General features: G+C 44.1%; 1 protein-coding gene across 1 annotated transcript in view; it reads right to left on the reverse strand.

Annotated features, from left to right (window-relative positions):
- The window catches only part of LOC145716027 (beta-galactosidase-1-like protein 3), an 18,936-nt gene extending 3,921 nt beyond the window's left edge, over positions 1-15,015 (reverse strand). The window contains exons 1-7 of the mRNA XM_081797343.1: positions 13,875-15,015; positions 12,978-13,103; positions 12,609-12,824; positions 6,790-6,858; positions 6,142-6,237; positions 4,838-4,946; positions 1,176-1,372 (exon numbers count right to left, since the gene is read on the reverse strand). Of these exons, the coding sequence (XP_081653469.1) occupies positions 1,176-1,372; positions 4,838-4,946; positions 6,142-6,237; positions 6,790-6,858; positions 12,609-12,824; positions 12,978-13,103; positions 13,875-14,137 (1,076 nt within the window). The 5' untranslated portion in view covers positions 14,138-15,015. The remainder of the gene's footprint in view (positions 1-1,175; positions 1,373-4,837; positions 4,947-6,141; positions 6,238-6,789; positions 6,859-12,608; positions 12,825-12,977; positions 13,104-13,874) is intronic.
- Between the last annotated feature and the right edge of the window lie 226 nt (positions 15,016-15,241).

Genomic DNA, 15,241 nt, shown 5'->3' on the forward strand with positions numbered 1-15,241 from the left:
AACCTTGGTCTCTGTCCCAGCCTGTTTTGTTCCCAGGGATGACCACAAGAGCAGCTGAGTCAGGAGCTCTGACATCCATGGTCACAGTCTCAAGGGGAAAACCCCAAGGCTGACTTTTATGAGGAAGCACTTGAGGGAGGCTCTAAATCCAAGAGAAAGAGAGAAGGTTTTGAAGCACTTGGTGCTTGAAGGAAAGAGGCCAAGGCTGTGGGGATCACAGATAAACTTCATAAAACTTGGGTCCTACCTGGACACTCAAAGGAAGCAAGAAAGCCTGTCATGGCTTCAGGGAAGGGGGGTGGAATCTAATTTGCAAACTGCATTTACTAAGGGCTGAGGAGCAGACAGATGACCAGAGGGCAAGAGGACCCCAGCTATGTGTCTTACATATTCACTAAGCCATGTCCAGGCCTGGCGGGGTAGTCAAGTAGTAAATTTTGAAAGTCAAGAAAAAACAATGCTAGCTGAATGAGACTGATTTGAGGGGGTCTAACGTGATGCCCCTGAGAAAAGTTAGAGGGGGGAGTCCCTCACAGAGCCTGTCCAGCCCCGGAGGCCAGAGCTCTGTGGGAGGAGCCAGGATGTCCGGGGAGCCCAGCACTGCCCTCCTCCCCCTCTTGTCACCTGCTCACTCTTCCTTGCCCAGGAGGCAGCTCTTCCCCGCTGCCTTCTGGGTCGTCCCTCCCAGGGGTCTCTGTGTGGACACAGCTAACATGCGACCCCGCATTTTGCTTAGCAACCTGGGGAGGAGGTCCAGTTTACACTCGAAACTCATCAGCTTCTTCACTGTGGGAAATCAGGGACGGGAAGGGTCCTGACCCATCAGAAAGGCAACCAGGCAAGACTGCAGTTGTTCCCTGGCCTGAGACATCCCCCCCCCTCCATGGAGGAGCAAAGGCAACAGAAGAAAGAATGTTAACACTACAGGTCAGAAAGCTGCAGGATGAGAGCCGTCGTCATTAAGTTCATGAAGCATTATTTACTATGGATGTAAATTTACCAGCCCCCAGATTTAAGGAGAATTATGGGTCATAGAAATAGCAAGAGAAAGATATAGTCTTTCCACATCATGTTTTATCTCCTAATAAAGTTATCTGAGTACATCTTGACAACACTGCACATTCACAGAGACACTGAACTTGATCTCACATAGTGATGAGACCCATAGCACCTACCACAGGGTCACCCATGCAGCAGGGCCTTGAAAATGCATGCCGGTAAAAATGACAGAGTGAGGAAGGAAGCATGTAAATATGAGGACACACCAAGTGTCTCTTACCTTTTGAACATAAGGCATGTAATCTTTATCTTTGGCAAATGAACCATATTCATTCTCCACCTGCACTGCAATGATGGGGCCTCCCCTGTGGTACTGAGAAACAAGCAAATCAAGGGGAAATGTGAAGCTACGGGTGGGAAAAGCCTGGAGTCTCTGAGTTTGCTGCTAAGATCACACACCTGGTGCGGTAAGCTTTGATCCAAGTAGTTACCTCATGTTCCTTTGGTGCTCCCTCTCTTCCCCCAGGTCCTGGAGTCAATCACCTCCAGGCACTTCAGCTGTTGCACAGAGTCCCGCCTTCCCTAGACTTTGGAGATAAGCAGCTCCCACAGTTTTCCCTCTATTTCTCATACTAAGTATCTGCTTAAATATGAATCTCAAACCTAAAAACTCCCGTGCTTCATTGCCCACCCTATCCACTTTCCCCAGCAAATGAAAGAGGTGTTCCTTCCCCCTCCTGCCTTAGGATAATGCCACCACTCGTGCGTGGAGTCTCCCTGCTTCCTACTCTCTGCCCTGTTCCCTCTACCTTCTGTACTTTCAACCTCTCCTTCCAAATCAACTGACCTCCAGCATCATGGAAACGTATTCGGAACCCTCACATTGGAGAGGGAGAGCACCCAGGACTGTTACCCCACCCACAGTTCTCTTGCTCTCCCCTTTTTAAGAGCCCTGTTTCTTAAAAGAGTTACCGGTTGTCTACACTCAATTTTCTCTGCTTTCTCACTTTGTTTTGTTTGGTTTGGTTTTTTTGCTTTGCTTTCTCACTTCGACTCCACCCCTCAAACCACCACAGTAATTCTTCCAATGCCATCGTGCCACCTGTCACCAACAGTAACCTAGTTGAAATTATACTGACATTATAAGTTTCACTGTTTAACTTAATCTTTCAATGTCCTTCCACACTCAAGTGCAGAAGCCTCTCCATACTGAAGGCAGAGTGAGCTCTTAACAGCCTGACCACTCCACCCCCCACATGGTTCCTATTGCCTACAGAGTAAATGCCAATTTTAGAGAGAGGTATTCCGTTTTGGACAATGGGACAGAAGAGAATGAGCATGCCCCTGTGTTGGAACAGAAGAGAGTGAGCATGTGTGGTGGGTTTTCCTCTACAGCCTCATCTTTTGCCTCTTTCCCACCTTACTTTCTACTTCCAGCTCTTCAAACTCCTCCTTCTGTCTCTTGCTCTCTGATCCTTACCCATTGGATCCTCCTGACCATTGCTAATGCCTGCCCATGCCTCAGGTCACTGTTCAAGTTACTTTTTCTGGAAAGCCATGCCCTGAGCCTCCCTTCCTCCCTTGTTGCTACCCTATGAGGGCTGTCCTGCACTTCTTCCACTGCAGCAACTATCCCTCATGTTGTAAGTGGTCATTTGTCTCCATGGGGCAGGAACCATGTCTGTCCTTCTCACCATTGGAAGCTTAGCTCCTACACAGCATCTGGCACATAGCAGGTGCTCAGTAATTACCCGTTAAGTGAACATAAGTATTCCACACTGATGAATTAAGAAAAATTGTTTGTATTATTGAACCATATCTTCTCCCCAACCTGGAGGGTGAGATTTCTAAAAACTGCGTCATAAATTCACGGTTGACCTTACAAAACAAACAGGGTTAGAAGGGTGAAAGTCCCAAGTGAAATAGTAAAGACACTCTAAAAATTACTTAAATGTAATAATTAAAACAAGATAACCAAATAGAAAACTTTAAAATACTAACAATTTAGTAATGATAAGCCCTATAAATTTCATTTGCACTTAAAATTCCTTGCTTTTGAAAAGTTTCCTGGGATTTCCTACCTCATGATTTCAGTGGGGTGTTTGTAAATTCGCGTTGCTTGCTGCATCTGTACTAATGGTATGTGGCATTTCTACTTGTGCCTGAACTTCCAGCCAAACATCCAAAGTCTTTCTAGCTTTAAGGCTCAGAGATTTTTGCTCCTGCATCTGGTCCCACCTATTTGGCAGAAATGCAGCCAGAAACATATGGATTTTAGCCCTTCTAATGAAAGATGTACCTCAATTCCGCCTAAGAGACCCAGAGTTTAATCCTAACGACGATGTCTTCTTCGCCGCAGCATTGCTCATCTCTCCTAAAGCTGTACTGCAGAGACATTATTCCTAATCTGTCTTTCCCTTTATTTCCATTCCTAATCCACAGTTTCTTTTCTTTAAAATTATTCTAAGAGTAACTCATAATTCACAATTGAGAATTAGTTACAAAGGGCTAGATCTGCATCATATTTCCCCCCCCAAAAAAGAGTCTAAGATAATAAGCTATTGGTCTACTACCTAATAATTGGTTTTTATCCCCTCTCAAGTTTTATCAAGATATATGCTCTCAAAATAAGATTTATTTTTATTTAAATAATAGCCATGTGCCTCCTCTTCTTTGGAAGAGAGTTGTATTTTAAAAATCAAACATAATGACCAAACAATTGCTGCCTTGTAGACTGCAGGGTATATGTTCTTTTTTATCACAGACTGGTCTGTGTGCTGTGGGTACCTTGCATAAGATCTGGAGACTCCATGAAGAAAGGAAAATGCATGGTGTCTGTGCTCTGTGCATTCATGAAACTAAAACAAACTGGAATGTAAATAGCAATAACAAATATACTCACACAAGTACAAAATGACATATAAGCCAAGTTATGCATTATAGCATAAACTTGAAAAATCAAATGTCCATGATGAGGTACTAGTTAAATGAATCACGATATATCCAAATTGTGGGATACTATGCAGATATTAAAAAGAATGGGTTTCAAAAATATATTTTTAAGTGAAAAAAAGTTCAGTGGGAATTGTGTATTTTTTATTAAAAAGTATGCATAAATACACATACACATGTGTAAGCGTATGTATAAATAACTTGCTTCTATATGTGTAGGAGATCTCTGGAAAGACACACAAAAATCTGGCAAAATTGATTATCTTCTGAAAAGGAAATTGAATGGCTTTGGCTCAGGGTAAGAGGGGAGAATTATTTCACCATTAACTCTTTTGAGTTTTATCACCAAGGACCTGTATTAACTATTTAAAACAACAAAGATAATTTAAGAGTAAAAATAAGCAGTATGAAGGTCAGTGAGCTTAATGAATATCGAGTACATTCAGAACAATGACAACCACAAATGAACACCCTTTGTCAGTCCCTTGTACGATGTGTGTCTTTCTAGAAACCTTGGGGTAAAGGCTCTACTTAAGATGGGGGTCTAGAATTGAAAATTGCAAGAATGTCAGCTTTAATTCTCATAAAGACTGGGCATGGCCTATTCTGTGAACAAGCCAGAAAAACAATTTCCTAAAGCAAAGATAAGAAGGAAGGAACAGGAGGGGTGCCTGGGTGGCTCAGTCGGTTAAGCATCTGCCTTTGGCGCAGGTCGTGATCCCAGTGTCCTGGGATCGAGTCCCACATCGGGCTCCCTGCTCAGTGGGGAGCCTGCTTCTCCCTCTCCCTCTGCCCCTTCCCCTGCTTGTGCTCTCTCTTTCTCTCTCTCAAATAAATAAATAAAATCTTAAAAAAAAATAAAAGAAGAACAGGAAATTTGCTTTACCTGGAGAGGAACAACTCTGGAAATCAGGTGGTCAAAATACTTATCAACTGCTTCAACAAAGCCCTTGTAGGTTGTTCTCAATATCATCTTGGGGTCTTGCAGCAACCAGCTGGGGGCCAAAGGAGACAAGCTCAGTGTCTGAGGTGGGAGGGTAGAGGTGAGGGTAAGTGGGGGTGGGGCTTTGGCAGTTTTACATCCTTTGAGCTCATGTCCATGGTCCTGGAGCACTCAGGGGTCCTGAAGGGATGGGTCCATGTCAGGTTTTTGGACCATTCTCAGAAATTTAGAAGAAAAGAAACCAACTCCATCGACATGGCACTTTACAACTTACTATCAAGACTTGTACTCCCACATCTTAATGAGAGGTAGTTTAACCTTTCGTTGAATACTCTCCTCTCTTCTTGTTCAGTTCATTAAAAACATTTTTCTTGAGCACAGTGTAAACACCTTAGGCAGAGGTTGCATTTCCTCTAAGAGCTGAGACTTCCAGCACAGAGTAAGAGCTTATAAGCCAGTAAGCACACCTCCAGATCACCTGTAAAGTACTGGGCAGGGATCCAGCTAACCTGCCCCATTAACTGCTTCTCCTCTAAGGCACCCTCTTCTTCAAGGTCAGGTATTTTCTGCTCCTGAGCTGGGATGGGAGAACAAGCTCATCTTGGAGAAAAGTAATTCTTTTACCTGACAAAGGAAAGTAAAAGTGCTCACCTGGAGCAGAGCCATGGACTAAATGGGCAGTCCTGTCAGCTTGTGACAGTAACAGAAGAGCATTCTTGAATTCTCACCCTGAACGTTAGTTGTTTGCATTGAGGGCAAGCATCACAGATGAGAGAACAGGCAAAGGAAAATGAGAGGGAAAGGAGGGGGACTGAAGGTTCTTAGTACAGAGAATTTGGTCTTCCACTGACAAACTAAGAGAAAAATCAGACATGGTTAGAACAAACCCATTCTTCAGTGTCTAAGGCTTCCCCCTATTCTTCCCACCACAGGCCAGAGTTGGGCATAGCTCCCTCCAGTGTGGAAAAAAGACTATGATCATCCTGATGCTTCCTCTCCCCCTGCACACTCTTGGCCACACACCCAGAGCACCAGCACGATGTGTCGGCTATAAAATGGGGATTACAAGAGCACCTACACCTCACCATACTACTGCAACCCCTGCCTGAGACAATGTATATAAAGCAAATAACAGTGCAAGACACAGAGGATGTGCTCAATTGTTATTAGACTGAAGTTTTATGTTTAGTAAACCCAACAGATAAACTTTACTACAACCACAACTCTGGACTCACAGCCCCACTCACCTGGGCAAGCCCCCGAGGTCAATCTCACTGCAGATGTAGGGGCCTGGACGCAGAATCACCCACAACCCGATCTCCGCAGCCATCAGCACAAAGGCCCTAGGGAGGTCAGTGTAAGCCGCTCTCAAGACACAGAGGGGACGGTGGGGACAAGCCCAGCATCACAAGGTGGTGGAGCTGCCCAGCTCCTCTCCTCCCTCCCTTCACAGGCCCTGGGAGCTGGGTTCGCACTTGCTCCCAGCCCAGGACCTTCTGCACAGCCCCACTGGGGGCATAAGGAGGAAGGGCATCAAACAGGGTACCAGGGGGTCCCAACAGTGAACCTGACCCCAACAGCCTTGCTACCATAGAGGGGCAACCCCTGTCCCAGCACAGGTGGCTGGCCCACACTGCAAAGCAGGGCAGACACTGGGGATTAGGCACCTCTGGGCTGCAGTGAAGAGGTCTGGGCTCAGAGGAGGCAGACCCAGACCCCCAGGAGTAACAGGTTCATGGAGAGCATGTGGGTCCTGAGAACAAGGCTCCCGACCCGCCTCTCTCTGGTTCTCAAAGCAGAACCAAGATGGTCCCACGGTTCCTGATCAACCCCAAGGCGCCACCTCTCTGCCTCCCCACCCCAGGCCAGGCCATAGAAGAAGCAAGAGCACTTACTCCAGGTCCAGGTTCCCAGAGAAGTCAAATTTGCCTCTTTCTGGCTCATGGAGGTTCCACGGAACATAGCTGTAATAGGGAAGGGAGAAGTACAATAAACATCTTCTGATTTCTTTCCTCTAAATTCCTAGGTCAGCCCCAAATCCATGCCAACACCTGGGATAGCTCTATTTTGGAATAAGTTGGAGTTTCTAATGGCAATTAAATACGTATTATGTGAACATTGATAATTGTCAATAGTTCCTTTCTTTATTACCCAGTTGTGGTCCAAGCTGCCAATAATCCTATGATTCTAGAATCCTTGAATTTATACATAAATTATCCCACTCACCACTCCATTCTACATAATACCCATTAAACCTATAATGAAAAGGATAAAACCCTCAAATGCCTACATATACCCGAGAAATTTTGCTAAGAATTAATCAAAATAAGAATAGAGGAGGACTTCCTACAAGGATAATGGAGATGCAATGAAGAAAAGTGCCAGTTTTAGATTTAGCAAGAAGGACCGTGCGAGGCACCTCCCCCCACCCCCAGGGCTGAGCCTGTAGGGACAAAGAGATACGTGTAAAATTTTTATTAGGTGCTATTTTTATTAGATGACTATCTTTTTGTGTGTGTCACCAACAAAGTTCTTGAGTGTTGTGCCTCTAACCTCATTTTCTCATTAGCTCTGTAGTTCTTATTACACAATTTTGCACAATGTAGATTTTTAGAATCCATATGTTGCATTGTGGTAGAACTGACTGTATTTAAGATCTTTCGTTGTGAGGAGGAATGAAAAGTTGGTTTGCTCAAGACTTAAATATGCGTGATAAATTTTATAGCTATGCACTAAGAGAACAGAATGAAAAAAAATTGCTAAATGATGCTCACAAGTGACTTACTTTAAAGGATATTGCTGGGAAAAGTTGAAAACAAAAAGATAGAAAATGATATAGATGAGGCAAAATTATTCGAGCAATCTTAAATAGCAGGCAAAATGGACTTTAAAGCAAAAAAAAAAATCCCTCACAAATAAATGTTGATAGGCATCGAATAATAAAAAAGGAAATGATCCATCAAGAAGATACAGTAATCACGACCTCATGTGGTCTATAATCATAGCTTCATGTAAAGGAGGAATTAACTGAACCAGAGAAAGGGATAAATCCATAGTCATAGTGGGAAGATTTAAAATACTTCCCTAAGAAACAAAGAAAATAACAGCAAAAACTTGTAAGGATGTAAATTTGAATAACACAAATGAAAGGCTGAATCTAAGAAATACATAGAGAACTCAGTAGCCAAAGGTAGAGCACATATATTCTTAAAAACACATGCAACAGTCGTAAAATACAAAATAAATCTCAACAAATCTCAAAAACTTACATCACATAGTCCATGATCCCAAGACAAAGACAACTACATTAGAAAATTAGGCTTTAAAAATATAAAAAGTAAAATAAATAAATAAAACAGAAAGCATATTCCCAAATAGCTGAAATGTTTGAGACCAGGTGACAAAGTATTACACAGCAAAATTTATGGGATATGTAACCAAAGCAATAATTAGAGGTACACTCATATCCCTGAATAAATATATTAGAAAATGCAAAATCCTGGAAAGAAAATGAGCTAAATATTCAACTCAGGAGACAAGGAGAAAAGAAGGAAGTGGAAGAGGAGGAGAAAGAAAGGGAGGAGAGGATGGGGGAGGAGGAGATAGAGGAGAAGGGGGAGGAGCGAGTAGGGGAAGAGAAGAGGAGAGGGGAGAAGGTACTAAATCAAATAAGGTAGAAGAGAGGAAATTATGCATAACTCAGAAATTATCAACTAGAAAACAAAAAGATATAGAGAGTATTAATAAAGCTACAAGCTAGTTCTTTGAAAAAACTAAATATTTAGACAAGATTAAAAAAAAGGCCTAAATACACAATATGATGTACAACTTCCAAGAAAGAAAGGAGAATCTTTAAAAGTCCCAGTTAGGGCGCCTGGGTGGCTCAGTCGGTTAAGCAACTGCCTTCGGCTCAGGTCATGATCCTGGAGTCCCGGGATCGAGTCCCGCATCGGGCTCCCTGCTCGGCAGGGAGTCTGCTTCTCCCTCTGACCCTCCCCTCTCATGTACTCGCTCTCTCTCAAATAAATAAATAAAATCTTTAAAAAAAAAAAGTAAAAAAAAAAATAAAAGTCCCAGTTAATCCAAAAGAAGAAAGAAAAGGAAAAAAGATTTACAGAATAAAAATAGTATATACTCTAGAAGAAAAAACAATAACCATTCAAGAAAGTTGTATCTTCACCTCACAACCACAAAAGATAGTAGTCACAGAGATTTTACAGGTGAATTTTAAGAAACATTCAGAGTAAAGAGAAATCCTTTGCAAGATAGTTTCAGAGAAGAGAAAAAATATATAGTCACTCTATGAGTTTCCAAAAGAAGAAAGAAAAGGAGAAAAGATCTACAGAATAAAAATAGTATATACTCTAGAAGAAAAAGCAGTAACCATTCAAGAAAGTTGAATCTTCACCTCACAACCACAAAAAATAGTAGTCACAGAGATTTTACAGGTGAATTTTAAGAAACATTCAGAGTAAAGAGAATTCTTTTGCAAGGTAGTTTCAGAGAAGAGAAAAAAATATATAGTGACTTGATGAGTTTATTATAAGACTGATCAAAACTGGACGAGATACTAAGAGAAATACAATTTTAAATCAATTTCAGTTATAATCATAAATATATATATATCTGAAATAAAACACAAATAAATCAAGTCTAGCAATCTATATGTGTTTATGTGTGTGTGCATATTCACATATGCATGTCTCGTAACCAAACAGAATTTATCCCAGAGCTGTGGATTGGTTGAATATCAGAAAAATTGTCAATATAATTTATTACTTTAATAAAGAAGTGAAGAAAAACCATATAATTTTTTCATTAGATGTAGAAAAGACTCTCAATAAAACTCAATGATTACTTATGATTAAATTCTTTGATTATTAGATGAGCCAATTATCAATTTACTGCCTCCCAGCTTCAGATGCAACCTTTAGTATCAGCTCTGCAGTAATGGATGCAGCCTGCCCTTGAAGCATTTTGTCCTTTGTAGCGAGTACCGTGCTTATCTTTGCCACAAGAGGACGGTGGAGAGACATTCAGGAGGAAAGGGGCATCTCTTCTGATTGCAGTGCAGGTTTTGCATTTCTATGGTCCTGCTAGGTCTTGTCAGTGGTGTAGGTGGGTCAGGACATCCGGTGGTTCTTTGTTTTTTAAATAATCAATGCATTGTAAGTATAATCCATAACAACCAGTGTAGAATTGCCCAGAAAAGCAAAGGAACTCAACTATTTTTTAATTGACATAATTATAGTTCAGATGTAAAACATTACATTACATTACATTAAATGCCCCATAGAGTTTTGCTAACATTTTTTCTGCTCTTTCTCCTTCTATATTGTAAGTTTAAGCCTCTCAGGACTGCCTTTACTTTTTCCTGATGTTACTAATAAAATCCCACAGCTTGACCATGAAGACAACATATCCTTCTGATTGCTGGTGATAAACATCTCAGCAAGAAACAGAAAAATGAGTTCTGTCTCATAAAATGATAAAATGCCCTGCAGAGGGGACTTAACTTTACAAGACTTTACAAGCAGGGTTGCAAAGTGCTCTGAACGTCATCCTCAGTCTCGAAGTCCCCAGTTATGAAAGGTGGTTGAGTTGCTTAGCTGCTGGAACCAGGTGTCTGAATTCAAAGCATAGTTCTGCTAATACTGTGTAGTCTTGGAGCAAGTGCCTGAGTTTTCTCACCTACATAAGACAGTGATTACACTACTCACCATATAGTATTGATATAGTGACAATGTGAATTAATATTTTCCAGGGTTTAGAACATGCCTGGCTAAGTGTAAATACTATATACATGTTCGCTGAATAACTAAAACTGGTTGTCGTACTTTATAGTGTGGATATATGTAGATGGGGATCTCAGTGTTCTGTCAATGGCAGCATTTAGTTATATGAAGGGTGGGCTCCCCTGCCTTTACTCCTTTTTTTTTTTTTGTAAGATTGATTGATTGATTGATTGATTTGACACAGAGAGAGAAACAGCTAGAGAGGGAACACAAGCAGGGGGAGCGGGAGAGGGAGAGGGAGGAGCAGGCTTCCCGCGGAGCAGGGAGCCCGACGCGGGGCTCAATCCCAGGACCCTGGGATCATGACCCGAGCCGAAGGCAGACGCTTAATGACTGGGCCATCCAGGTGCCCCAGCCTTTTTCTCTGACTCCAAAAACACCATTCCCATGAAGTTAACCTCATGTTCTTTCCCGTGCACCTGTTACAGGGCTGCCTTCCTTGGAATGGTTTCTTGAGGCTTACCCTATATCCCACTTTTATCGACTCCCAACTTTTTGAGCTTCAAGGCTTTTGTGGAAATAGGTTTGTTATGAAGGAATCTCCACTGTTCCTAACTCAAATGTGATTTTTGCTTCGGGCTGGTTTTCATTTGACTGGCCATCTGTGCACAGGCAGGAGGCTATGCCCGTGTGTGACCTGGGCAGCATCCTCACTCACAGCTGGGTCACAGCAAGGGTCACACCTTGAGAAGAAGGTGGGAGGAGACTCACCCTGAGGAAGCTAGTTAAGCCCTCTATGCTTCTGTCATTTACCCCCCCCGCACAGTGAGAATTACACTATCCATATCATAGGACAGCTAGTTGTGAAGATTAAGTGATTTTGTGAAGATAATTACAAAATGCCCAGCCATCAGTAGACCCTAAATACACGTTACCTTTTGTCACTATACACCTAATCATGTTAAAGATCACGCTAAATTTATCATGTTAAATGTATACTTAATCATGTTACATTTATATTTAAATTCTTATGATTGACTAAAGTAAGTTTGCATTTCTTTTTTTGCCATTAGAATTGAGTACATATACGTGCCAGGCATTGTGATAGGCACTTTTCACATAAATAAGGTAAAGGTTTTATCTCATTTAATCATCAATACAAACTTATGAAGCAATTTTTATTTTGCCCATTTATGGACGAGGACACCAGGGCCCTAGGATGTGATGCCCTTGGAGGCAGAGCTGGGACTGAAGACAGGTCTGTCTGACCCTGCGTCCCTATGCTCTTAATCATTAAGCTACAGTATTCATTCCCTTAATGCCATTAAACTTCACTTTAGTGATACTGGTATTTCCTTTGACGTGTTCATTTCTTTTGATACTATTATTCCTTTACAAGCTCACCTCCATATACATAAATAAAAATTGTTTTTAAAACACCATGTATTGAGGCTCCTGGGTGTCTTAGTTAAGCATCTGCCTTTGGCTCAGGTCATGATTCCAGGGTCCTGGGATTAGATGGAGCCCCACATCAGGCTCCCTGCTCAGCAGGGAGTCTGCTTCTCCCTCTGCCCCTCCCCCCAGCTTGTGTGCGCGCGCGCGCACACACACACGCTCTCTCTCAAATAAATAAAATCTTAAAAAAAAACCCACCATGTATTATTTATCTCTAAGTATACTTTGAGCCTTTGTCATTAAACTGAGAGCTCCTAAGGGACCCAATGACTCTCCCATTAGAGAGATTCTTGTGGCAATCACTTACTCCTTCTGTCTTTCTCTCATTAACCCCTACCCAAGGCTTTGACCACAGCAAACTAAGTGTGAGGTGTGACACTTAAGCATATAAGGCACATGCTAGAAATGACTATTCAGAAGGTAAACCCTCAGGCGGGGGTCCCAAATCCAGAGGCTCTGCGCCTGGATGCAGGGGTTAGGAGTAGGGTAGCAAGGTCATGGAGGGCTAGAGGGCCAGCACTCACGTGGTAAGGGTGTTGAAGCCACAGGCCTTCAGCTTCAGCAAGCGGTCCCTCCAGTACTCCCTGGGCACCCGGAAATAATGGATGGAGCCCCCGAAAATCAGGAACTTGTGACCCCCCAGGGTGAAGTATGGCTTACTTCCGACTCTGCTTTCAGTCTCAAGTCCCACAGATCGGTCCTTCAGCGTGAGGGGGGTCAGGTGAGACCAATTAAACATGCTGAGAGAGAGAGAGAGAGAGAGGACAGGCCGCCATAGCCTTAGCGGAAAGGGAAGTTCTTGTGGTAGGACACGCTCCGAGCATCCTGCTGCTATTATCTTCTCCAAGAAAGGAGACGCCCCCACCCCCTTCCCCCACTCAGGCAAACCGTACCGGGCTGGCTGTAGCTGTGCATTTGTGTATATAAGACCCACTTTATCTTTCACTCGGGGAGCAAAACCTGGTAAGATAAGTGGCACGAAAAAGATGCACAGGATTCTTTTCCAGGAGAGACACCAGCTGAAAAGAGAAAGAGCAATGACCAAGGGAAGGCACTGGACTCGTCAAACTGTAAGGATTAAAATGCTGCTCTAGAAGCAGGTTAGTCGCAAGAGCCACAGAGGAGGCTCACATCAAGGTAGCTCTTCTAGGCTAGCCTAATGCACAGGGAAACTGCGGCGTTACCTGGATCCACTGAGGTTCCCTGCACCACCCCGGCTGTCCCACAGCCCACCTCAGTCCCGACAGAAAGCTGAGGATAGACAGTCCTAGAAGCCCACAGCCAGGAACAGGACAGGGCAGGCGTGGGAACTGGAGAAAGAGGGTCCTAGGAAAAGGTGGAGGAGGGCTAAGGGGCTCAATGAGAGGTGGGAGCACTCAGAAAGGCTGCAGTGCCCGATCCCTGGGGCATTTTGTCACCATCCACACGCTGATTTTCTTCTCTCTGGGATAATGGAACAGACTCCCAGCAGGGCTCGAGCAGATCTAAGGTGTGGACAGAAGAGCTGGAGGACCGAAAGCTTGAAAGGCGAGTCGATGAGAAGCTCGGGCAGATAGGAAGACCCAGGGGGACGTCCCAGTCCAAAGGGGCCCTTGCTCCACGTAATGACCCGGGGCCCAGAGAAATAAATTCCTGTAGATGGCCGGCTGACTAACAGAACCGGGAGGGAGGTCTAGCAGGGCCGGGTGTTAGCGCGCTCGGGGTTACCCAGCAGACCCGCTGGGCGCGAGGACCGCGGCGCCTGGAACTGCGGGCTGCGCAGCTGGGCTGCGCTGCCGGGGCAAGGTCACCTGAAGCGCCGCGGGGTGCCCATCACGCACCGCCGGGGAGGGGGGGGGCCGAGGTCCGGCGCTGCTCCCGCCGCCTCTCCGCGGACCCGGACGCCGCGCACCGGAGCCGGGGAGCCTGCCAAGCAGTGCCAAGGAGGTCTCGGGCTCTTGGGGGGCGGGGAAGGCCGAGCACCGCACCCGACCCAGCGTGTCCGAACTGCCTGTGTGCGCAGATGCCTTTCAGCTGGTGCGAGTAATGTGGGAGGGTCTTGAGTTATGGCCATGACCTTGGTTTTCCTATACTGTGTGTCACCAGCCAACTGGGAGGGAAAGGCAGCGATAAGTGGGAGGAAAAAAGGAAAACTTTGCCTACGTGTGTTCCGCGGGCTCAGCGACTGTGGTGAGTGCCCCTCCGGCTGCAGACAGCGCGTCCAAACCAATGGATGGAGTGTGCACACAGACGAATAGTTCCAAAAGGATGGGTAAATGCCAAAATAAAGGTTCTACAGGGTGCGATAGAGGTGCAGGCGAGGGACACAGGGTACCCTGGAGGACTACAGTTTAACCAAACCGAGTCTGTAAAATAAGAGAATTATCAGAGCAAAGAAGGGAGTGCTGTTCCTATCAGTGGAACAGTTTGGAAGTATCTACATAGGTTATGAAAGAAGTACAGTTTGGAATTCTTTGGTTTCAAACTAGCAGGAGATGGGGCTGGAGAGATCAGATCAGGAGGAGGCAGGCCAGGGAGGGCAGTGGAGACAATGAACTGCTTCAGTTCAGCCTCTTTCCAGAGATTTCAAGCAGAAACTAAGTCAGATAGTAACTTTCTGGAGATCAGGAGACTGCAAGGTGTAGGCTGGATGGGAAACAGACAAGTCATCCCAATATACGTGGTGATCCCAGGATAAGGGCTGGAATTGTTCTCACGGTGGTAATATTAAGCAAGAGGATGGAGTTGATTTAAGAAAATTTGGGGAGGTAGAACTGGTAGCTGTTGATAAGTGATTGGATGAGGCAGATGATACAGAGAGAGGAGTCTGGGATGACACCGTGTCTCAGCCTAAGTGACTGGGGTAAATGGTGCTGACATTTACTGAGATGAGAAACACAGGAAGTGACAGAGGTTTGACTAGACAGAGAACAGTGATGTACCCAGCTTGGAACCTGCTGGATTTGAAGTCCCTGTAATGAAGAGAAGCCTTCTGGTTTTTCTCTTCGAAGTCTTTGCTTTTTCTCTCCCATTTGAAAGAACAAAGCCTGTGGTATCAGGTTGCAATCAGGACTACAGTTTTCAGAAAATATGATGGGTTTTCTTCTGTTGTCTCACTTATTATAGGTATGCTTTTTTCTTTTTTCTTTTCTTTTCTTTCTTTCTTTCTTTCTTTCTT

The sequence above is a fragment of the Leptonychotes weddellii genome, chromosome 11, assembly GCF_054177405.1.
Source record: "Leptonychotes weddellii isolate Sample4059 chromosome 11, ASM5417740v2, whole genome shotgun sequence".
Classification (NCBI taxonomy): domain Eukaryota; kingdom Metazoa; phylum Chordata; class Mammalia; order Carnivora; family Phocidae; genus Leptonychotes; species Leptonychotes weddellii.